At 43.8% G+C, this 25,821-nt stretch overlaps 2 protein-coding genes across 2 annotated transcripts in view; both read left to right on the plus strand.

Annotated features, from left to right (window-relative positions):
- The window catches only part of BLOC1S6 (biogenesis of lysosomal organelles complex 1 subunit 6), a 91,595-nt gene extending 90,849 nt beyond the window's left edge, over positions 1–746 (plus strand). Inside the window, exon 6 of the transcript XR_014260642.1 lies at positions 625–746. The gene's annotated coding sequence lies outside the window, so the exon portion shown is untranslated. The remainder of the gene's footprint in view (positions 1–624) is intronic.
- On the plus strand, positions 642–25,650 carry SQOR (sulfide quinone oxidoreductase; the record flags this gene model as incomplete). Its single annotated transcript, XM_082450139.1, has 9 exons — positions 642–875; positions 3,450–3,620; positions 10,470–10,523; positions 14,122–14,316; positions 15,928–16,137; positions 21,280–21,463; positions 23,530–23,597; positions 23,893–24,071; positions 25,312–25,650. 9 exons carry the CDS (start codon positions 642–644, stop codon positions 25,367–25,369), a joined length of 1,353 nt encoding a protein of 450 aa, XP_082306265.1. The 3' UTR covers positions 25,370–25,650.
- Positions 25,651–25,821: the final 171 nt, after the last annotated feature.

Genomic DNA, 25,821 nt, shown 5'->3' on the forward strand with positions numbered 1-25,821 from the left:
GAGGGCCTTTGCTTATGTGTCTGTAGCCAGTGATTTAAATCGTGTGTCGCTGGGCAGGCAGATCCGGGTACTTCTTAGTGGGGCTGAGGCTCTGATTACCTTAGCCTGAACTCTGAGCTACAGAGAAGGTGGGTTTCTTGCTGGACTATTTCTGTTTCAGCAAGGTCTCAGGTGCCCTTTGTGGCAAGGGGTTGTTCAGGTGTCTATCTGTAGACTCATACGTATTTGGTGGACTGAAAAGCCAAAGAAAGAATTGAGGAATGTGCCTGAGAGGAGAAGGATGACAGCGGGATACCGTAGATGATGCCCTAGCTTTAGGGAGGGACAAGGAGAGGTACAGGCACATTATGAGGAGAACTTAAAAGATGAGACTTACTTGGTTCAAAGTCTGAGATGTCCCGAAAGGAGGAGGAAAGGGAGAAGAGGAAAGCTTAGCCAATTGTTAGCCATCTGTGGAGCGTTCCCAAGAAGCTCTTGACCACAGCCAGGTGGGAAGGTGGTGTTGAAACGGCGGCAACCAGCTAGAGCCGGCCAGATGCCAGCCTCCCCTCCCTCCGTGAATGAAAATGCTTTGGTCCCATAGTGGCTCCTTCCTTACACAGAGCCTTATCTGTTCCTTTCTAGCCTGATCCAGCTCGAAGATGACCCCGCTGGCCGCTGTGGTGTCTGGCCCCCGTGTCCGACTCTTTGCCTGCTTCCTCAGGCTGGGCTGTCAGCAGGCCAAACCACTTCAGCTTCACACAGGGGCCAGCCTCACAGCCAAGAACCACTATGAGGTGCTGGTGCTGGGTGGGGGCAGTGGTGGGATCACCATGGCTGCCCGCATGAAGAGGAAAGTGGGCGCAGAGAATGTGGCCATCATTGAGCCCAGCGAGGTAAGTCTCCCCCTTTTGAGTGCATGTGTGTGTGTGTGTGTGTGTGTGTGTGTGTGTGTGTGTGTGTGTGTGTGTGTGTGTCGTGCACATGCATGCGTAGATTAGGGGCTGGGCTGGGGATGACTGTCATGCCTAGGCCACCATGTTCCCAGGTTAGTGCTTCTCTTTCTGGGCATAAAAAGCAGTTCGTCCAAAAGAATTGGGAGAAGGTGGGGGGAGGGAGAGAGCGAGGACAGATCTCTTGGCTTATGTTCTTCTCTCTGTTAGTTTCTTAGGGCTGCCATAACAAATTGCCATGAAGGGGGTGGCTTGAAACAACAGATAATTTACTCTTTCGCAGTTCTGGAGGCTAGAAGTCCAAAACCAAGGTGTTAGCAAGGCCATGCTCCCCTTGAAGGCTGAGGGGGAAGGGGAAGCTGTCTCATGCCTCTCTCCTAGTTTCTGTGGTTGTGGACAGTCCTTGGTGTTCCTTGGCTTGTTGTAGATCACTCCAGTCTCTGCCTCTGTTTTCACATGGCCTTCTCTCTGTGTGGCTCTAGTGTCTTCACGTGACCTACTTATAAGGACACCAGTCATTGGATTAGACGTTAGACAGTCTGATGGATAGACATTAGAGAGTCAAGGACATTCTAATCCAGCGTGACCCCATCTTAACTTGATTACATCTGCAAAGACCCTATTTCCAAATAAGGTCACGATCGCAGGTCCTGGGGTTAGGACGTCAGCATATTTTTTGGAGAGAAACAATTCAACTCGTGTCATCCTCCACCTTCAGTCTCATGTCCAGAGGAAAATCAGTGGCCGTTGCACCTTCCTTTCCCTGTTCCAGTCTGGAGAAAGGGTGATGAGTTGAGGGGCGGGGGGGTGGGGGTGGGGAAAGGTAAAAACCCACTGAAAAGGTGTCAGTGGGTTTGAGAAATATAAGTGTAAGAGATTATAAACAGATTATAAAGCAGAAAAAGCTAGCAGACACAAGGAGGGAAGTTGGGAAGTGTTTGTAAAGCACTATTTCATGAAAAATATTTTAAGATTGTCCAAAGCTTCAAAAAATAGTCAAGCATTTTGGCGGTTGGCTTAATGTTTCCTAAGGAACTGGGTGTGCACCAGTGGGAAGCTGTATCTTTGGGAGGAAAAAGCAAAATGGATCTGGTGCCGGTTTGGTGGAGGAGGGTAGGGCAAGAAAGGCACGGTCCTTTTCAGGAAGTCTTCCCAGTACCAAACGAGGCTGCCCAGGGCTTTTTTGCAATCTCCAACTGGTAGGTTGTGACTTGTGGGGAGACTGGAGGGCCCTCTCTGTCTATTTCCTCTTAAAAGTGACTTTAATTCAGGGACAACATTTGAAATGACAGTGGTCTGAGAGCTGTATCAGGTGGCCTGTGGTGGATTGTAGCTAACGCATGGAAGGCCTCCCGGTGGGGCTACTCTTTGTGATGAGACAGGCCCCTCCAAGGCACTGGACACAATTCAGGAGGCCAGAATGGGGTCTGTCCCGCTCTGTGAGGAAGTGCGTGACAGGGGCTGTCGCAGGAGCTGCCAGCGGCTCAGGCCTTTGCCACTTTCCCTCCTGTGTCTGGTTTAGTGACTGCTAGAGCTCGTGCTTGTTTGCAGTCTAAAAAATAATCCGAGTTTGTATTTTCATTCCCTTTTCTGTTCAAGATGGACTTGAAGTCGTTGAGCTCTCACAACTGGAGACCTCTGCCCCCCTTATCTTTGATCCCATGCATAACGGCTATAGGGAGATTGCAGAGCTGTTCCTCATGTCCTCTTCACTCTCTGGGGGTGTGGGCAATTCTGTCTGGCCAGTATGAGGCATTTTGACAATGTTGAGATCTCTTGGTCCCCTGGTCTACTCCATGGATGCATTGGAATTCTCAGAGACCATTAAGCCAATATGCCCTTTGACCCCGAGCCTAGAACTTTCACAACTAGCTGAGATCAAGAGTGGACCATCTGAAGCAGAAGAACTCCAGAAAATACTGGAAGTTTCGGTATCATGGTAGGATCTGATGCCTCTGAGAAAGGAGAAGAGGGATCCTAGTGCTGATGGGGGATGTCTGTAGTCCTCCCCATGGGCTTGGGAAACACAGTGGGAAGTTAATGAAGTTTTGAGCATCCCCAAAGCGGCAGTAAACTTTTCAGACTTACCTCACAAATTTCTGAGGAGCCATATTTAGGTTTTGGGGCTTACTTTTTCTTTATATCCGTGCACATAAATGGATTAATAATGTGTGTGTGCTTATATGCATGTATATGTAACATGTACATGTTAAACACCAAATCTTAAATCTGTATTATTTAAGCAATAAATAATACAGTGCTCACTAAAGATAGTTTATGGCTTTTTTTGCTGATCTTGGCAGAATTCTTTTGTAGGTGACTGCCCTTCAGAGCTTAACACAGTAGGAGACATCAGTGGAGTTGGTGGCGGGAAGACTAACCTTATGGAGACTTTTCTCTGTGATGCTCCAAGGGTCTGGAGGGAGGAATTGAGAGAGTCTAGCTCATGTACTTTTAGCTATGACCCTTTTGATCGGCCTCACGTTGAAATGAATCTCCAAATACTTTGTTTCTTAGAGACATTTCTACCAGCCAATCTGGACCCTGGTGGGAGCTGGTGCCAAACCATTAGCCTCATCTGGCCGTCCCACAGCGAGTGTGATTCCATCTGGTGTAGAGTGGATCAAAGCTAGAGTGGTTGATCTGAACCCAGACAAGAACTGCATCCACACAGACAACGACAAGGAGGTAACCGTCCGGGTCCTTTGGCTTTTGTTAACCTGAGGGCTTGTATTGAGCGCACAGCCATTATCAAACTGGACAGCTTCATGGTAAGAGGGCGGTATACATGTGCGTGTGTGTGTGTGCTGAATACTGCATGAGATGGGAGGGGGTGTGGGGAACGGAGGATGGGATAGATGGAAGGACTGAGTGATGCTGAATTAATAAATGAACAACGAAGACAAGTATTTATTGAACACCACTGTTTGTCCTATTGCTTGGTACAGTATCATATGCCTGAATTTTTATTGAACAGATACTACTGCTCTGTGTGAAAATACCAGGTACCTCCCTCCTTTTTCCTTTGAAGCAGCCAGCCTCTCTATCTGACCCCTGGTCCTGCAGAGGAAGGGGGTGTTGGGAAGTATCCGTCCCAGTCACACGCGGGGGAGCTCGGCCAGAGCTGTTAGGGAACTGTGTGACTGCGGTGGTGCCAGGGCTGAGAATTGCTTCTGCTGCAGCTTGAGGCTCATGGTTGCTCGGCACCATTTAGAAGTCTCCTCTCCCCCTCCCACCACACAGGGATCACAACTTTTCAGCAACTGCAGTCCCTGTGTCTGACTGAGGGGATGAGGGCAGGACAGTGAGAAGACAGGCTTAGGAGCCATCGGGGCATCGTGTCCCCTCGTCTGCTGCTGAGCCCAGGACAGCCATCGTGCCGCACAGGCCTGTTCCGGGCTCCCATGGTTCTTGGGCCCCCAGGGTATCATTGGCCTTAATATCCTGACCCGGTTCCCTCCAGACTGGGCACTCCAGCATTTTCACAGAACTGTAGAATCTGAGAGTTGGTGGGAATCTTTCAGATCCAACCCCTTGCTCTAAGCAGGGACCATTGGCTCCAGGCATTCCTTTCCTTAGGTCATGGGTCTTTCTGAGTGTGGATCTTAGTTAGCCCAGTCTAGAAAATGCACATATGTACCTAATTTTGCATTTAATTTCAAGGAGTTCAGAGATTGTTTGCAGCCTTTCCCTGAACCCTGATCAACCCTGAACCAACCCTCCTTCCCCCCTTCCTTCCTCCCTCCCTCCCCTCCCTCTCTCCCTCCCTTCCTTCTTTCCTTCCTCAATATTTATTAAGCATTATTATAACCTAGGTACAGTTTTAGGGATATACAAGTGAACGAAAACAGACAAAAATCCTTATTGTCCTGGATTTTATATTTCTAGTGGAGGAGGACATACAATAAACAGTAGACATAATAAGTTATATAATGTGTTAGAAGGTGATGAATATTCATTTAAAAAAACAGAGCCTAATTACTGGGATTGAGGCACGTGGGGTAGGGGGTTGAATTTAAAATGGGTTAGTATTTACACTTTCCAGGGCCAGGGACTTCTCTGACAAGTTATCCCTCTTCATTTTTTATAGACAGACAGGTTATAAGAAAGTTCTGCGTTTAATGAGTCAGAATCTACCCTCCTGTAACCTCTTTTTTTGTCCTTTCTTGGGCCTCCAGGGTGATAGTGGCCATAATACTGTTCTTGCCCCTTATTCTTCCTGTAGTGTGGGAGAGAAAGCCTTCTCTCTTTTCTGTGGAGAAACCCTCCAACTATTTGAAGGTGGCTCTTAGAGTCTGTGTCAGTCTTCTCCTCAGGTAGACTTGTCCTCCTGTCTCCACTTTCCTCAGATTTCATGAGCTCCAGCCCTCTCACTACCCTCTTCACCCTGCTTGAGACATCATCTGGCTTGTTTTGCCCCCATGATCCGTGGCCCCTAGAGGTGCCTAGAAGAGTAGCCAACACTACAGAACAGCCCAGAATAGAGTGGGACATTCTCTCCCACAACTAGATAGAATCCAAGCTAGCATTTGCCAAGTTATCACAGTGCTGATTCATGCTGGGCTAGAGGTCAGCTCAAACCACTGGGTCTTTTTTTCACATGATCTACTGTCAAGTCAAGCATCCCCCATCCTAAAATATATACAGACATATTTATTTATTTACATTAAATTAAAAATTTTATATATTATTTTCTCCCTCTTGAAACGCTTCCATATTTTCCCCAGCATGTCCAGGAGAGCAGACTGGATTAAACACAAGATTGTTCGCAATTCACAAGATTGAGTTTTGGGGCTTGTTTCCCTTGCCAGTCTGCTGCCAGCTCATGGGACCAGCGGGCTTGTATCTTCTAATACACATCCCCCTTTGGTACAGCAGTGCCTGCCTCCTAGTCAGACCCCTTTGCATTATAGGAATAGCTCAGAGTCCTCTGTGATTGGGTTTGTGTGTATCTTAAGGAACATAAACTTGTCTTATCTCTTGAGAATGAGAGGCACTGGGAGGTGCTCTCACTTCTGAGTCCTGCTTAGACATCTAAGGCCTAGACCCTTGGGAGAGTTGTAGAGTCTTGTTTTAGGGCTGTGAAAGAAGCTGGTATTAGTTGGTGAGACTCTTCTCCGAGATTTTTTAAGCAAAAGTATTCCATAGCCAGATATCAGAAATCTACATACAATGTCTCTTCTTCTTGGTTTTGGTTCACCCTCCCAGCCTGCCTGGATCTTTTAGATTTTTGATTCAGACATCCAGTTAGCAATTTTTCCTTGCCATTATCCATGATGGTTTCATTTAAGTTCAAGGTTTTAATTCTTTAACATGCCCCTAGAGAACTTTTTTCTAGCTTACATAAATCAATCAATATTCTTTTGAAAATATTAAAAAATTTACCAAATCATTTCCATTCTTTGTTTACACTTTCCTATCCTATTTACAATGTGAGGGTCCTGCTGAAATCCAGCCTCAGTGTGTCTGTGTCTCTGACTTTTCCCTGATTCAGAGTTCTGTGTGTTTGGAATGTGTCCCCCAGGCCCCGTGTAGACTGGTCCTTGCTCCTTCTCCAGATTTAACCTGGTTCTATTCTCTTCCTTGTTCCTACTCCAGCACACAGGCCTCTCATTTCCTCAAATACCATGGCCTCCTTCTTCCCCAGGACATTTGCACATGCTGCGTCCACCTCTTCCCCTAGCTAACTCCTGCTTATCGTTAGCTTAGAGGTGACATCTTCAGGCAAGCCTCCTGATCTACCAGACTAGTCAGGTTCCCCCTTGACATGCCATCACAGCATTCTGTGGTTTAGTAATTATTTGTGTGATTATCTGGTAATGTCTGTCTTGCTCACTAGACTGAGTTCCTGGAGGGGTAGGAACTGGGTCTTTCTTGTTTAGCGTTGTATGTCCAGGACTTAGCACAATATCTGTCACATAGAAGGTGTTCAGTAAATCTTTGTGAACAAGTTGTGCCTCAGTTTCTTCATCTGTAAATTGGTACTACTAATAATACCTACTTCATTGGGTTGCTGTGAGGATTAGATGAGTTAAAACATGTAAAACATTCAGAACAGTGCGTTGTACAGAGTGAATGCTCAAGAAATGTTGCTGTTATTATTTTTTAAAGAATACATGAAATAAATGGGACTTAATTAAACTTAAAAGTTTTTGCACAGCAAAGGAAACCATAAACAAGACAAAAAGACAACCCTCAGAATGGGAGAAAATATTTGCAAATGAAACAACAGACAAAGGATTAATCTCCAAAATATACAAACAGCTCATGGAGCTCAATATCAAAAAAACAAACAATCCAGTTAAAAAATGGGCAGAAGACCTAAATAGACATTTCACCAAGGAGGACATACAGATGGCCAAGAGGCACATGAAAAGATGCTCAACATCACTAATTATTAGAGAAATGCAAATCAAAACTACAATGAGGTATCACCTCACGCTGGTCAGAATGGCTATTATCAAAAAATCTAGAAACAATAAATGCTGGAAAGGGTATGGTGAAAAGGGAACCCTCCTGCACTGTTGGTGGGAATGTAAATTGATACAACCACTTTGGAAAACAGTATGGAGGTTCCTTAAAAAACTAAAAATAGAACTACCATATGACCCAGCAATCCCACTACTGGGCATATACTCTGAGAAAACCATAATTCAAAAAGAGTCATGTACCCCAATGTTCATTGCAGCTCTATTTACAATAGCCAGGTCATGGAACCAACCTAAATATCCATGAACAGATGAATGGATAAAGATGTGGGACATATATACAGTGGAATATTACTCAGCCATAAAAAGAAACGAAACTGAGTTATTTATAGTGAGATGGATGGACCTAGAGTCTGTCACACAGAGTGAAGTAAGAGAAAGAGAAAAACAAATACCATATGCTAACACATATATGTGGACTCTAAAAAAAAAAAAATGGTACTGATGAACCTAGTTGCAGGGCAGGAATAAAGATGTAGACATAGAGAATGGACTTGAGGACATGGGGTGGGAGGGGAAAGCTGGGGTGAAGTGAGAGTAGCATCGACATATATGCACTACCGAATGTAAGATAGCCAGTGGGAAGCAGCAGCATAGCACAGGGAGATCAGCTCGGTGTTTTGCGATGACCTAGAGGGTTGGGATAGGGAGGATGGGAGGGAGGCTCAGAGGGAGGGGATGTGGGGACATGTGTACGCATATGGCTGATTAGCTTTGGTGTACAACAGAAACTAACACAGTATTGTGAAGCAATTATACTCCAAAAAAGATCTATTTAAAAAAAAAAAGAATACATGGAAAAAAGGAAAAGGAAATATTTGTTGAGTATCCACTCTGTGCCCGCAGAGTATTTGACTGCTGACTGATGGAAAGCAGGTTTACAGTCTGTCAACACATGCTGATGCTTTTCTTTTTCTAAATTATTACGAGACATCTATTTAGTAGATGAGCCTGGAATTTTGAAATGTTTAAACATCCTATTTACTAAATTGTTAGTGTCAGAATTTACCTCCCCCATCCCCTGTATAAAATTAGAACACTTGCCCATATTTAGCCTTCCAGCGGGGTCTGCACTGTTCTCTGAAATTGCTCAAAAGTTTTGTCTACAAGTTTTTGCAGTTCCTTAGAGTTAGGTCTTCTGGCCTGGAAGCTTGAACTCATTCAAAAGACTTGAGGCTTTCTTGTGTTGTTTGCTACTTTAGGGTTTATTCTCCCTTATTTATTTATTTATTTATTTTTCATAATCTTAAGCATGTCTGTTACTAGTCCTTAAAATAATCAATATTATGCTCTAATAGAACCATCAAGGCATGCACAAACCAATGGCTTTTCTTGCTGACAGTATGCATATGTCTTACCTGTAGGGCACCACCCCCAGACCCCATGCCATCTCTGACCTCACACCCTGAAGACTCAACACAGTTCACTCAGCCATTTAATGGGCCTGGTACACCTTCCTACAGACCAAGGAATTTAAGGGCACCCGGTCTCTATGGGTAGGCAGATCATACAGGTGAAGATGTATATATTATCTGTCCACTTTGATAAACTGTATTTTTCACAAGCAACTGAAATCAACCATCCACCTATCCTTTCATCCAACAAGCATTACCAACTTCCTCACTTTCATTTAGTGACTGTGGTAGATTCTAGGACTATAGGGAACAAGACATAACCTTTATCCTCTAGGAGCGTTCGATGTAGTGAGGAGAACATTGCTGCTGTATAACACAAGTGCTTCTCTGTTTGGTACAAGACTGTGGCAGTCACCACCTGTGGCTCCATTCAGGGCTCCTGTCACGGCAGTCATTCTCCAGTTTTCTAGGCAAGTCCTTTCACTTGACATCCTTCTTGCTTACACTCTTGTGCTTCAACTTGTCTTCCTTCTGATCCTAAACCCCCATTTCCATCACAATAAATATGGATACTTTTGCCCTCAGCAGGGGTAAGCACAATGCCCATATTTAAAGAGAGGAGTTTTAAATTCCAAACAGATCATTAAACAAGATCAGGTAGGTTATATCACACACATCCTTTTCAGTGACCCTCAAAAGAGCAGTTTCTCAGTTACGATATTGATCCAATTCATAGGACAGGTCAGATTTGCTTGGGATTCACAAGTTGCCTGATAGCTTTTAAAGAAAGCTGATTGTTTTTGGAATATCACTCAGCCATAAGAAGAAACGAAATTGAGTTATCTGCAGGGAGGTGGACGGACCTACATACAGAGTGAAGTCAGTCAGAAAGAGAAAAACAAGTACCGTGTGCTAACACATATACATGGAATCTAAAAAAAAAAATGGTTCTGAAGAACCTAGGGACAGGACAGGAATAAAGACGCAGACGTAGTAGAGAATGGACTTGAGGACACGGGGAGGGGGAAGGGTAAATTGGGACGAAGTGAGAGAGTGGCATGGACATATATATACACTACCAAATGTAAAATAGATAGCTAGTGGGAAGCAGCCGCGTAGCACAGGGAGATCAGCTCGGTGCTTTGTGACCACCTAGAGGGGTGGGATAGGGAGGGTGGGAGGGAGATTCTAGAGGGAGGGGATATGGGGATATATGTATACGTATAGCTGCTTCACTTTGTTATACAGCAGAAACTAACAACATTGTAAAGCAATTATACTCCAATAAAGATGTTAAAAAAAAAAAAAAGCTGATGGTTTTAAGATTTGAAAGTCATCCTCCCACTCTTCAACATGAAAAATGTCGTGTTAACACAAGCACTAGGGAAGCACTGTGGCCTCTTTGCTGTCGTTCTCCACTGTGTAAAAATACAGGCGTCTCGAGCTCCCAGAGGCCAGGCAGGTTATACAATATTTGTGAAGCAGTGAGGTGTGAGGCAGCAGAGAACGGTGGGCATGATGGCAAACTGGAACGTGCATCCCTGCCTGCTGTCCTGCCCACTACCCACAGCCCCAAGTCAGTCACGGTAAAAAATGGAAACGCAGTGTTGGCCACACACATTTGGGGCCTGAGTCAGCCCTTGGGCTGCCACTTTTTGGGTCCTGGTCTAAAATGTCATTTTTTTGTGTTGCAGATTTCCTACAAATATCTTATCATTGCTCTCGGAATTCAGCTGGACTACGAGAAGGTACTGTTTTAAGCTACTTTTATGTTACACTGGTGTACTTATGCTACGATCAAAACCGCATTTAGTTGCTTTACATTCATTTTGACAAGAAAGAGTATTAAGAAATCCCCTTCTAGTTTTGTTTCTCAGCAGTCTTTTTATGGTTTTAAAAAAGTCTTCTCTAAGATTCTGTCAATGATCATGATATGTTCTAGCTTTAAACTTTAATCAGAGTTCAGCGTATCCATGGCCTGATGGTAATTCTTGCAAAATAGCAGCCTTTTCCACACTTACAAGAAAACTACCTTTCTCTGTAGGACTTAATTGGTTATATTACAGATTAAATTTTCCTTTGAAAGTGAGATTTAGATTGTGAATTCTTAAGCAGACTTTAAGGGTAGAATACCAGCAGTTAGCTTATCAGGAGCTGGAAGGATGTCTGAGTTTTGTTGCATAGAGCTGGGTTTTTTGGTATGAAGTGACCGACACAATATAAATGCTGCCCTAGAAGTTCCTTAGACCTCCCTTTTCAGGGAGCTAGAGAACCAGATGCCTTCTGAAAATTGTGAGATTCAAATTTATTTTCCTAAGACATAATGGGATGAGTTAGTAATTATGATTTCCAGAAGCTTGTTGGGGACTGTGGATAAGTAGCTGAAGCACGTAAAGCATTGTGATGACCAGGTCACAGGTTTCAGGAATGCGGTCCAGGTGAGGGCCACATCTGAGTTGGATCAGCAGGGTCTTTGAAGTGTGTTTCTGTGTAAAAAACCAGAATCATGACATGTCCAGGGTAGGGTGTAGTGAAAATGACCTGGGACGTGTTCTGTGAAGGTTTAAACAAGCCATGACTTGGTGTGAAGGTGTCATGAGTTTGGTGCCATGGGTCATGAGCCTCATATAACGACAAACTGTGGAGGAGACTCTATGGAGAAAGGTGCCAGTTACAATTTCTGGGACGTCCGTGCCTCTTAAAAAGCCCACCAGAGTTGACATAGCAAAGACAGCCCATCTCCACCATCCTGTCACCCCGACAGCCCGGTGCCGTGAGGGGAGGACTGTTTGAAGAGACCAGCGCTGAGAGTTCTTAGCACCCTCTTGCAGTAAACCAAGAAACAATAATATTTAAAAGTGGGCTTCCCTGGTGGCGCAGTGGTTGAGAGTCTGCCTGCCAATGCAGGGGACACAGGTTCGATCCCTGGTCCGGGAAGATCCCACACGCCACGAAGCAACTAAGTCCGTGAGCCACAACGACTGAGCCCGTGTGCCACAACTACTGAAGCCTGTGCACCTAGAGCCTGTGCTCCGCAACAAGACAAGCCACTGCAATGAGAAGCGCGTGCACTGCGACGAAGAGTAGCCCCTGCTCGCCACCAACTAGAGAAAGCCCACGTGGCAGCAACGAAGACCCAACACAGCCAAAGATAAAATGAATAAATTTATTAAAAAAATAATAATAATAATATTTAAAAGTAACTGTTACTATGGAGTCTCTACTATGTACAGGGACCATGCTAGGAATCTAATACTGATTCCTCACAACTGCTTGTGAGGTAGATATTTTTATCTCCTCTTGATAGATGAGGAAACTGAGGCTAAGAGAACATGAATAACATTACCAGGGCTACTGTGTTACTTAGCACTCTTTGCAGATACTAGAAAACTACCCAGGTTAGTGTAAACAAAAAGGGATTTCTTTGATGAGGATACCAAGGTGTTTGGATCTCGGGGGCAGGAATGTAGTTGGGCCTCCAGAAGGGCTGGATCTCTGATCTGGGCTCTGTTGAACCGCAGCAGCTTCTCTCTGCCCAGCTGCCTCCGCCTCTTTCCCCCACCAGCTCCCGAGGGGGTCTCTGCAGCACCGTGTCCTGCTTGCTGATCTGCTCAGTGCAGTAGGACGGTCCACAGCTCCCAGCGCACAGCCTGTTATCTCATCTCTCTCAGACTTTCCTGGCTCCTTCTGCTTCAGGGTTCCCAGAAGCAACTTGGATTCAGTGGCGTCATAAACTGCCCTTTATAACCAAGTCTCCTTAAAAGGAACTTGGTTACCACTTTATGGCACCCTTTTCCTTAACAACAACTTCTTCAGACTAGAGAAAAACGATGAAGGCAGATTTGCTGTTTGTTTATCTCTTGGATACTGAGTTTTTCTTTGGGAGCCAGGAAGTGTGGAGGTCCTGTGGGAAGAGCCACAGGCAGTGGTCAGGGGCCTCAGTATCTAGTTCTGTAAGAGTCTAGGTGGGTCTTTCAACCTTGCTCTTCAGTTTCCTCGTCTGTGTCTGTGGGTCAATTATATTCCACCCCCTCCCCCAGAGGAGTATAGTGAATAGAGTGAATATTAACATAGATGTGAAACTGCAGAAACATTAAAATGCAAGGTGATTTTATGGTAATAAATGGTTACTGTTGTTGAGACTGAGAATATTACAACTACTTAAACTGCAGCAGAAGATATGGTCAGTAATCAGAGGAATAGTTGCTCTTAATGTTGGATGCAATGGAGGAGACCATAGGACTCTGTTTCCTTGAGACCTGAGGAATAGATGTTGGGTGACTCTGCAGGTGGGTGCCCTACAGCCTGGAGAACAGGCTGGAGAACAGCCTGGGGAGGTTCTGAAGGACCAGGCCATCTTGATGACTGTTTTTGATGGTTCCCTGCTTGTGCTTGAGTCTCTTAACTCACTCCTTTCCATCTTCATTGCATTGTATGAACCTTCTAACATTTAAGACAGGGACCCAGTTAATCTTCCTGGCAGGAATACACTAATACTTACAAAGCACTACCACGTAAGTGTCATTTTTCTAATCACCTTACACGCTTGGTCTCCTTTATTCCTGGCAACAACCCCACGAAGCAGTTACTTTTATCCCCATTTCACAGATGCTGAACATGAGCTTCTCAGTGTGCATCAGAATCACCTGCAGGGCCTGTTAAAACAATTTCTGCTCTTGCCTCTGAGTTTCTGATCCAGTAGGTTTGGGGTGGGGCCTGATAATTTGCATTTCTGACAAGTTCCCAGGTGGTCCTGTTCTGGGGGCCACACGTGAGACCCACCAGCTGATTTATTGGGTAATTTACACAGGATCACAATGCTTGTAAGTGGAAATCTAGGACTCAGGCTGGGTCTGTAGGGTTCCCAAGTCCATGCTTTTAATTTCCTGCCTTTGCGGCCTTTACCGAGAGCTGGGCCTGGTCCAACCTGATACAGAGTAATTTAATTTTGTTAATCACTGACAGTATGGCTCTTGGTTCTGCCTGTTGTTCTTTTTCTTCCCAGTCAGGCAACTGGTTCTCCGAAAAGGAAGTAAGCCTGGCTTCTTGTCCTCACTCTGATGGTGGGAAGAGATAGGTTCAAATCCTGGTCTCCAGGCCAGGGAGGCCGAGGGTTTCCGCCAGGCCAAGCCTGTTCTGTGCTTTGACAGGTGACTGCGGGCACCACAGCTCTGGGCTTAGCAGATCCCTCAGCCACCTGCCTGCTCCACTGTGTTTGAGTCCTGGGGCTAATGATTGTGCTGAAATACTTGAGAGGTTGTAGAAATGGCAGAGAACAAGGACTCTAAACACAGACTCCGTTTGCACTTTTGTTAAATAATAATTTCTTTGTGTGCTTTGTTGCAGATCAAAGGCCTCCCTGAAGGTTTTGCCCATCCCAAGATAGGGTCCAATTATTCAGTTAAGACGGTAGAGAAGACATGGAAAGCTCTGCAGGACTTTAAGGAGGGCAATGCCATCTTTACCTTCCCTAATACTCCAGTGAAGTGCGCTGGAGCCCCGCAGAAGATCATGTATTTATCAGAGGCCTATTTCAGGAAGGTATGCTTCTTTTCCAGGGATGGAGACAAGGAGGGCAGAAGGGATTTCATTTTTATCCATGTCAAAGTACCTTTTCTGTTTAAAAATTTTTATTACATATGTACAAAATTATGTAATTGGAAGTTTACAAAATAGAAAAAAAGGAAGAAGTCACTCATAATCCAATTGCTTTGGTATAGCTGCTGTCATCAATTTGACATGTACTTCCATTTTTTTCCCTATACATGTTTTTTTTTAACATGGTTATAATCATACTGTACAGACAAATTTATATGTATTATATGTTATTAAATAGTCTTTGTAATATACTTTTAAACGTGTGTATAAAAGTCGACTGGTGAGGTATGTTAGAGATTGTTTAAATATATCCGTGCATTTGCACAATTAGTTGCACATTGTTCATGTTTGTACATAATATCCTCAGCTGCTCCCGCTCAACTTCAGTGTTATGAATATTTTTTGGCTCTTATTGTATATTCTTGGGTGTATAATAGGCAAACTGCCAACTCTAAAGACAAAAAATTGTTCGCTTAGAACTTTGGACCTTAGTGGAAAGAGATGTTTGGGTGGGGATGCTTTCTCAGCATTCCTCAAACACCTTCAGGTGTCCACAGCTCAGGTACACCTGGTGAGAAGCTGTGGAGAAGCTGCTGTCGCCCTCCTGCCCATGTGTGGGATGTCACAGTTGGTTTACCAAAGCGCGGTTTGACTTGAGACAGTGACAGGATTCAAAGCAGCCTCTGGTTCTGTAAAGGGACAGGTGGGCAGAAGGGGAGGGGAAGGTGGGACTGAAGAGGTGTTGAATGTGTGCTTGGAGCCCAGCACTGGGAAGGCCTTCCCCTGGGTTATGTAAACCTGCCCCAACCCTGTGGGGTGGGCAGTTAAGGAACAGGTCCACCATCACTGCTGTTTCTAAGAAAAGGTCACTCTGGGTCATGAGAATTCCGGGTTGGCACAGCCTTTTGAGGTTCTTACCCACCCATCTTCTTTCAAATAGTGTGATCCAGGTGAGAAAATCCTAAACGGAGCTGAACAAAAGAAAAGAGTCAGAGGTTAGCTTTCTTCCCTCCTGGAATTCTCTTTGCATAACATCTCCCAAGTCTTAGATGGCCTGAGAGGAAGGTTCTCTTTCAGGTGCCTTAAGATCTTAGGCACTTGGGAGGATACCAGCCTCTCTGAAACATATGAACAATACTAGAGTGTATGAGCCAAGGGGACAGGAACTTTGTTTTGTTCACTTCTGTCCTCTCAGCACCTAGAATAGTACCGGGCCAACTCTAGGACCTCATTAAATGTTTACTGAGTGAATCAACAAATGAATATATGAATGAACAATTCAGCTCTATCTTCCCTTGGACTTGACTTTCATCTCTGGCCCTCTTTGAACAGGATCCACCTCAACACCTGAATCAAGTTGCTCTTAGTTGCTGTGTCACTGACAGAAAATGAGGAGGCAGTGGATTGGTCCACAGCTCACCCACCAGCGCATAGTGATGGAGAAAGCTGGCGAGGTCTCTTCTGAGGGTTTTAAGTCTTGTCTAGGTTAAAAAAAAAAGGGTGGCTGGAGTAATACTTTGATGTTGGTTGTTTCTATTCTTTTCTTTTTCTCAGACGGGGAAGCGATCCAAGGCCAATATCATTTTCAACACTTCTCTTGGAGCAATTTTTGGGGTCAAGAAGTATGCAGAAGCCCTGCAGGAGATTATCCGGGAGAGGAACCTCACCGTTAACTACAAGCAAAACCTCATTGAAGTCCGAGCTGATAAACAAGAGGCTGTTTTTGAAAATCTGGACAAACCTGGAGAGACCCAAGTGATTTCAGTGAGTGTGGAGGTGAAGCTGTCAGCTGAGCAGTGCCATAGATGCAGGCGACGCTGAGGCCCCCACTTCCTTGTCCATCAGCATCATGTGCTTGGGAGGCTGGTACAGTGAGCATCTTAGGGTTGCAACAGGGCAGATGGTGGACCAAAATGGGTGGGGAAGAGAAAGAGATAAGAGGCTCTGTCTATGGGAGGTGAGCAGGTTTCATCTACCAGTACCAAGTGAATTTTTATGCTATTTTGTGTGTACTTCCTTGGCATTGAGTCACTTGAAGCTGCCAAAAATATTTTACAACTTCAGTTATTGCCTAGAGTTTAAGAAAGGCTCCTTAAATGCAGGATTTGGTGATTGTCTCAATTTATGGTCTGTGAGAGTCAGCCCTGCTTGTGGGTAGTTCAAGAATGATGGGTATCTTTCTTCTGTGGAAGGGGCTGTCTTTAAACATCTTTCACCTGTGCCTGAAGGGAAATGCTTAAAAATCCTTGAAAGATCTGGTGGAGCCACATCCTGCTTGGAAAGATCTAGCCTTTGTATATGGGCTTGGCTTCTATGTGTCTGTTTCTTCTTCTGTGAAGTGTGGGACTAGTACATTAAGAACAAGATGTAAAGGCATCTGGAGAACATGCATGGAAGCATCATTTGTTTATCTCATTCTGGCAAGAGCTGTTACTAATGAGGAAACAGTACATAGAGTCACAGTTTATTCATTCAGCATTTTTAGAGGAATGAAGGAGTCCATTAAAGGAAATTTTGAAGTGAACCAAAGATTAATTTTGTAAACATCAAAACTTCACATTTTAAGCTTCCTAGTACAAGCTCTTTTTGAAATGTATTTCACACATCTTTCCTTTCTTAAATGGCATGTAATGACTATCATTTAAAATGTTGCTAATGACTCAAGGTCATATTTTAAAAAACTTTTAGTTAGAAATAATCTCAAACTTAGAGAAGTTGCAAAAATAAAAATTGTGCAAAGAAGACTGTATATAGACTTTACCTAGATTCACTTATTAGAGTTTTACTCATTGATTTCACTTTCTGTTTCTCTCTCTTTCTCTCTATATGTAAGTATAATGTAATGTAATGTAATATAATATATTTTCCCAAAGCATTTAAAGGTGAGTTATGTACATCGTACAATATGGTCCTTTACCCCTAAATATTTCACTGTAAATTTCCTAAGAGATAGGAGTATTCTCTGACATAACCACAGTACAGTTATCAATTCAGTAAATTTAGCATGGATACAATATTTTAATCTATGAGTTACAGTCTGGTTTTGTTGATTGACAAGTAGCATTTGTAGTGCCATCCCCTCCAGGACAGAAGCCGGTATAATTGTCATGTCTCTTTAGCCTCCTTTAATCTGGAATGTTTCCACAGGCTTTCTTTGTCTTCCATGACACTGACATTTTGGAATAATACAGCTCCCTCCCACCCCACTTTTATTTTTTAATAGAATGTTCCTCCTTTTGGGTTTGTTTATGTTTTCTTCTGATGAGTTTCAGGCTCTGCTTTTTGGACTGAAATACCACATAAGTGGTGTGTTTTTCTAGGGCATCACACTGGAAAGCACACAGTACTCATCTGCCCCTCGCTGAAGATGTTCATTTTGATCGCCAGTCAAGATATGGTCCAATTCCTCCACTGTATAATTATTATTCTTTTTCTTCCTTGCTAATAATAAGGAGTTTGGCGTGGGTGGGGGGGGGTGCAATTTCAGACCATGCAAAGACCCTACTCAGTAAAGTTTCCCACTAGATTTAACATCCATTGATGATTTTTGCCTAATCCAGTCTTTACTACGGTGGTTGCAAAATGATGTTCCAGTCCAGCATTCCCTCCACCTTTACTGGTAGACTCTTGGCATCCTGTCAGCAAAAGCCCTCTCTTCTCAATTAATTAAGTAATTATTAGTATGAACTCATGAATTTCTGTTTTTTCCCCCAGTGGTTTATAATTCATCCCTGTCCTTAATTATTTTGGTGCTCAAGTTGTCCCAGATTTGGTCAGTAGGAGCCCTTTCAGGATGGCTCCTATGTCCCTGTGACATGTCCCCATCATATTTTTGAGCAGTTCCTCGCTTTCTGGTGTCACAGCATGTCTCAGGCTCATCTGCTTGCCCCAGCTCAGGGTCATAATTTTGCATAGCTCTTGCATAGTTATGCTGTTAGGGCCTACTGGGTTGTTTAGGGCTAGGTATCACCTTACAAAAGAGTCTCAGACTACTCTGTTATTTGACTTTGTGTGTGTCCCCTTTGTGGTTTTCCAGTTTTCTTTTTTCCTGGCTGTCAGGCAGTTGTGACTTTGGAAGTTCCCTCCAGCTTCAGCTCTTTTAAATCGCTATTTCTAATTTTTTATTGGCTGGAAAATGAGATAGCCAAACTCATTACATTTTATGTAAAGTAAAAGCAAATTGGCTATGTGTGAGGGCCCACAGCATACTTTTATGAGCAAAGTGTATGAGCTTGAGTGCATGGACTTAATTTTGTTATTTGGGCCTTTTTACTTTGGTTCTCAGCTGTGCTGTGGATAGTTGAGGCTACAGATAGGGACTTGCATAAATAAATGGTTATTGTTCTTCTAAAGGGTTTATAAGGAAACAAGATTATTTTTGTGCCCTTTTGAAGTATAAGATTTTAGGTAAGATTTTCCCTCCAGACCCAATTCCACTGTTTAAAATATGAATTTCAAAAAATCGACCAAAAGGCTTTAGAGCAGTGGCTCTCAGCCCTGGCTGCACATTGCAATAACCTGGAGAGCTTTTAAAATGTGCTGATGCCTGGGGCTAACCCCCAGGGATTCTGGTTAATTGGTCTAGGGTGTGGACTGAGGATTGGGAATTTCAAAAGTTCCCCTAATGATTCTCTTGTGTCACCAGGATTGGGCACCACTGCTGTAAAGAATTAAATGTACCCAAAAGCCTATAGTCTCTGATCCTTCATAGAGAGCTTGTGAACTGGTCCAAGTCTCCTATGTTTTTAAAAATCTGAACTTTTTTTATATCATGGAGTCCTAGAACTAGATGAGATTTTGGAGATTGTCTAATGTAGTGCATTTCCTTATAGATGAGGAAAGGAAAGGTGAAATCACTTGCCTAAGTAATAGCATTTCATTTTTCATTGTAAATGAACCTGTTCCTTCAAGCCAGAGCTTCTAAGACTATCATCTACAGGTTTCATATGTCAGAATCACTAGGGGATTTTGTTAAAGTGCAGATTCCTGTTCTTCTCCCACACCTACTGGATTGGGATCTGGGGGTTGGTGGGGCCCAGGAACCTGCATTTTCCACAAGTCTCCCAAATGCTGCTTATAAACATTAAAGTTTATATTCTGAATAGATGATTTATGTTAATGAAGGAGAACCAAGTTATTTATCAGATTCAATTTATGGAAATAATGGATAAAGAACAAACTACAACTGAATGCTAATGTTAATTTTCAGCAAATCTATAAAGCAGACCCCAGTAGTTCTTTTCTCAAATAAAACTTTCATACCTTTATGATGATTATGTAGAAATATTTAACCTTCCTTCTAGAAAAGATGTATGAAATTCACGTGTATTTGTGAAATTCAAGCACATTAACTTTAGTAAGGTTTAGCCCTCAGCTAAAAAAAGTGGTCTGGTTAACTGCAGAAGTATAGACATGGCCTTAATAATTTGGTGGATGACGGTTCTTGACCGTTCCATCTGCTGTCCTGCAGACATGTGCTCAGTCTCCATGTAAATGAACAGACCCAGCCTCAGGGACCCAGGCTCCTAAAGAGCCACCCAGAGTACTTTGCAGAACACTGCCCATTTGCCCCACTCCTTCTACCTTAAGGTTGTTTAAGCTTATAATTGTCTGAGAGTGGAAATAAATACAAGTCACCTTCCTAACTCCCTCTGCCACCAATGACTGCCAGGCCCTGGTGAGGGGACAGAGCTCCTTATAGAAACCAGGGGTTGTTGACTATCACAAGGTTAGGATTGTCCTAAGATGCTAAAGTTTTCACCGTAATGAAATGTTTTGTGTACATTTAAATCAATTTGATATTGCTAGATGGAGTTTATTAAATAAAAGGAATAAAAAGGATAAGCTGCAAAACATCATGTAAACAAAAAAGAACATTACATAAACAAAAGAGTTAAATGAGCCATCAGAATTGACCAGGTTTGGTTAGTGCCCTATTGCCAAGGGTAACCCTGATACAGGTTTTTGGAAAAAAAATCCACCCTGCCTCCCACATGGTTCAGTAAACCCAACGCTGAATCAGACCCCTTCCTTCTTCAAAGTGCTAGCCAATATTCTTGCCACCTTTATTTCACCTTAAATTGGTGTTTTGATGGTTTTCTTTATGTATTTTGAGTGTTGATCCACATTTGGGAATGGTGCCCACTTATGAGCTCCTAACATGGCCAAGTTTCAGGTGCTCTGAGAACCTCTTTGCAGAATAAAACTGAAGTACCAGACTTTACAAGTCGACAGCTGAGGGTCAGGGAGAAAGCAAATGAGATACACCCCCAGCTTTGTTTTAGTAATAAATAGAAACATCAATGAGTTCTTTCAAAATGTTAGTGAGGTTCACCCCAGTATTTCAGATTCCCCCATGCCTACTGCCCAAGGGATCACGTGCCCTCTGTATAGGGAGACCATGCCAGTTTTTTTTTAATTTTTTAAATTTATTTATATTTATTTTTGGCTGTGTTGGGTCTTCGTTTCTGTGCGAGGGCTTTCTCTGGTTGCGGCAAGCGGGGGCCACTCTTCATCGCAGTGCACGGGCCTCTCACTATCGCGGCCTCTCTTGTTGCGGAGCACAGGCTCCAGACGCGCAGGCTCAGCAGTTGTGGCCCACGGGCCCAGTCGCTCCACGGCATGTGAGATCCTCCCAGACCAGGGCTCGAACCCGTGTCCCCTGCATTGGCAGGCAGAGCCTCAACCGCTGCGCCACCAGGGAAGCCCCATGCCAGTTATTTTATCACGACATTGCACAGGAGCATGGAAAATCTTGGAGTGGGTGTGGATCAGTTTGAGCACTAACTTATACTGCTCCGTGCAGCCATAGTACAGTGTGTGGGTTAGGGAGTTAGGACGGGAGCTTGTGGGGCTATAGAAATAACAGAAGAAACACACATTTGGATATGCCCTCTTTTTTTGCAGTATGAAATGCTTCACGTTACACCACCAATGAGCCCACCGGATGTCCTCAAGGCAAGTCCTGTGGCTGATGCTGCCGGCTGGGTGGACGTGGATAAAGACACTCTGCAGCACAAGCGCTACCCAAACGTGTTTGGGATTGGGGACTGCACCAACCTGCCAACGTCAAAGACCGCTGCTGCCGTCGGTAAGACCACGAGCTGTGTTTCTTCCCCGCCCAACATGATGTCATCCTCAGGCACCGTCATAACAGAAACAAAAGTTGGGCACAAGTGGCATTTCATTATGTGCTAATTATATTAATGAAGATATATTTCATTATCTTCATTAATAATGAAGAAACTTTTGTGGCCTAAAAATGACTTTGGCCTCCCCAACACAGAAGCAAGTTGTCAAGTGAACCTAGTGTTGTGTAAAGAAGAAAGTATCTGTTGAGTGCTTTGCACCAGAGTAGCACGACCTCGTCTGCCTTTTCTCTGTCAGAGGGGTGGTTTTCAGGGGAGGGGGCATTAGAGAGAGAGAGGTACCGCTTTTCCAGCTCTCGAGAATTCTCTTACTTCTCATACTGCCGTGCTCGCATCCCTGGCCTTCTTTGCCCTCGATGCCAGGCAGGTTGGCTATTTTTCTTCTGCCTGAAACACCGTAAAACTAGGGAAGCATTTGTTTCCCCAGAAAACACATGCAAGTCAATGAAAGCTTGCAGAGCAGAAAATTGCACTGTTAAGACAGATACAGTGGAGAGTGCCCTGATTGGTACATGATTAAGGCCTCAGCCTGGGAAACTAAATTCTTCACGTCAATGTTCTGCTCTAGCAGTGATGGAGGGAATTGCCTTTTAGATTCTGTATTCTGTAGACAGGAACTGTCTTCTTTAGATGTTATGAAACACGGACCTCCCTGCTGACGGGTATGGGAGCGTTTTGTGTGAATTACACACCTGCCAAACATGTGTTACTTTTGCTTGACTATGTCAACCTAAGAAAGACTTTCTAGGAAATCCATTGACTGTCTTTTTCATTATTATTATTACTATTTTAAAATTTATTTTTGGCTGCATTGGGTCTTCATTGCTGCGCGTCGGCTTTCTCTAGTTGCGGTAAGCAGTGGCTACTCTTTGTTGTGGTGCGTTGTGGTGTGCGGGCTTCTCATTGCGGTGGCTTCTCTTGTTGCATAGCATGGGCTCGAGGTGCGCGGGCTTCAGTAGTTGTGGCACGTGGGCTCAGTAGGTTGTGGCTCGCGGGCTCTAGAGCGCAGGCTCAGTAGTTGTGGTGCACGGGCTTAGTTGTTCCGCGGCATGTGGGGTTTTCCCTGATCAGGGCTTGAACCTGTGTCCCCTGCATTGGCAGGAGGATTCTTAACCACTGCGCCACCAGGGAAACCTGTCTTTTTCATTATTAACAGTAATTTTCCCCCAACTTTTCATTTCAAAAATCTCAAATCTATTAAAAATTTGAAAGTACAATGAATACCCATATACCCTTCAGGTATTAACCAGTTATTAATATTTTGTGACTAACATAATAATTAACCAATAAATTAATATTTTGCTTGATCACTATGTACATTTTTTGGTTGAGTCATTAGAAAGTAAGTTTTGACATCATGATACTTCACTCTCAAACACTTCTACCTCTATCTCCTAAGAAAAAGCACTTTCTCCTCTATACCCACAAGACCATTATCATGTCCAATAAATTAAGCATTGTATTATAAAATCATCAATACAATCCAGTTTTTATTTCTCCATTTTCCCTAAAAATGTCCTTTATAGCTTTATCTGCCCCCCGGCCCTAATTCCCCTTAAATTCATGAGCCGGTCAAGGGCCACACTCTGTATTCGTTGTCCTGTCTCTTTGGTTTTCTTTAATCTAGAAGCCTCTGACATTTTTTTTTTTTTTTTAACTTTCATGACATTGGCATTTTTGAAGAGTCCAGGCCGGTTATCTTGTAGAATATCCCACAATTTAGAACCGTCTAGTAGTTTTTGATGATCAGATTCAGATCATACGTTTCGACAAGACTTCCACAGTGAGGCTGTGTTACCTGCCACTGTGTCACCTCAGGAGCCCCTCATGTTAGTTTGTCTTGTCCCTGGTGAAGCTAGATTTCATCACTGGGTTAAGAGTTATGCTCTAGTTACAATCTGGAGGGATGGGGTCTTCTTAACTTGTTCACATTAAAGTTATTTGCAAATTGGTTTTCATGGAAAATCTAGATGCTTATGTTTTTCTGACTTCTCCATTTCTCATGTAGCTGCCCAGTCAGGAATACTTGACAGAACAATTTCTCTGATTATGAAGAATCAAACACCAGTGAAGAAGGTTTGTATGCCTTGTAAGAATCACTGTCTCAATTGACCATCTTCCATTCTGCATGAAAACAGTGTTTTCCCACAATTTTGCCACTTTCTTAATTAGTTTCTCTAATGTGGGCACTTCAGTTTTTGCCTTTAGTATATTCGTGTTATATAATTTCTATTTTTTCACTGTACAAAAAATTAGAATATACAAAAAAAGAAAAAATTACAACTGTTCAGAGTAAATAATAAATTCTAAAGTATCTAGATAGCACCATGAAAGAAGCCACTTTCCAACTCTGTCTCATGGCCAATTTTAGTATGATGGCTACACGTCGTGTCCGCTGGTGACTGGCTACAACCGTGTTATTCTTGCGGAATTTGACTACAACGCTCAGCCCCTGGAAACCTTCCCCTTTGACCAGAGCAAAGAGAGGCTCTCCATGTACCTCATGAAGGCTGACATGATGCCATTCCTGTATTGGAATGTGATGCTAAGGTCAGTGCATTGCCTGGGGGAGAGGCACAGCTGTCAGCAGATCGTACTGACTTGTGCAGGGTGGTTGTTTCCAAAAGGCCTTCCAGCTTCAGGAGATATGACCCCGAGCAGGACTCGCGAAAGGGAACCACCTTGCTGTGCCATGTCTCATAGATTAGTGATGGCAGCCTGAGAAGGGTTCTGAAGCCTCAGCCAGATGTGGTGGGAAAGAGGCTGCCCTGGGTGAGGGAAGGGAGCCCTAGCACAGCTACCACCCACAGGGGATGCAGCCTGTTGTTTTCATTATTGGCAGTGACCGAGTCTTCTGTCTTCCAGGTTCTGGTTCTCTCTTGCTGCTGGATAAATAATAGTAATCATCATAGTAAATCACTTTTGACATGTCAAGTACTTTATCATCTGCTACCTTGCTTTTGTTTTTATTATGTTATAGGACAAAGAAAACATAGCGATTAAGAGCATAAGCTTTGGAGTCTGACCTTTGTTTGAATCACGCGTCTGCCATTTACTAGCTGTGTGTCCTAGGGCCAGTTGCTTAAACTCTCTGTGTTTAAGTTTCTTATTGCAAAATGAAAGTAACATTGTCTTCCTCACAGGATGGGGAAGAATGAGACAATACATAAAAGAGACAGCTACATAGTAGGCATTCAAGTAGTAAACAGAGTACCAAACTTAATAATTCCTCTTTTTTTGTTGCAAAAAAAAAAAATGATCTCATTTGACTTTCCTAAACCCTTTAAGAAAAGTAAGTCAGAATATCGATACCAGTGTTTTTCAGCCAGGGGTGGTTTTGCTCCCCAGGGGACGTTTGACAACATCTGGAGATACATTCTGTTGTCACAACTGGAGGGGACGCTCCTGGCATCTAGTGAGCAGAGGCCAAGGATGCTGCTAAACCGGACAGCCTCCACCACAAAGAAGTACCTGGTCCAAAATGTCAAGAGGGCCGAGGTTGAGAAACCCTGACCTATACTTAATTCATGAGCAAGTGAAAGTAGAAAGGATTGCAGCTCTGCATGTAGTAGGGGCTTTGTTTGGCTGAACTGAGTCAGCATGTTCAGGCTCACATAGCAAGTCAGTGTCAAAGCCAGGACTTGTCCCCTCCTAGTCCTGGGATCTTCCCGCTTCGCTGTCAGCCTTGCTGTACGGCCTGGTAAGTATTTTGTGTGAGGAGCCGCCAGGCTGGCCGAAGTCACCCCCATCTTTTCCGACGCAAAGAACTTCTCCGTGTCATTTCTTACAGGGGTTACTGGGGAGGACCAGCCTTTCTGCGGAAGTTGTTCCATCTGGGTAGGAGCTAAGGATGGCTCAGCCTCTGGATGGCTTGGAGGGATGGCCATCCATCCGTGGATGGCTCCTGGACCAAAATCACGGCCACTGATTGACCGCGAGCAGCATGAAGAACTCAAAATCTAACCCCGTAAAGAATTTACTGCTGGATGATGGTGACCAGATGCCTCCCTTTTCAGTCCCTCTGGACAGCCACCGTGCAGGCTGCCCGGGATGAGCTTGATTCTTTGGAAATAAGCAAATGAAAGAACAGACTTCTATTTTTTAAATAAAAGCTTGCTATTGATTGACATTCTGTGAGAAAATTCTATCTTGACTAGTGGAATGAAAAGTTACGGCCCTGGGGAGGAAAAGATGGTGGTGGTGGGATAGCTTACCTGTTATCTACTTCGAGTAGTCAACTGATAGCGGGCGTAATTTCACAAGAGCCTGTTTGGATTTACAGGAAACAAGAGTCATTCCG

This window comes from Balaenoptera physalus, assembly GCF_965194825.1.
Source record: "Balaenoptera physalus genome assembly, chromosome: 2".
Taxonomy (NCBI): Eukaryota; Metazoa; Chordata; class Mammalia; order Artiodactyla; family Balaenopteridae; genus Balaenoptera; species Balaenoptera physalus.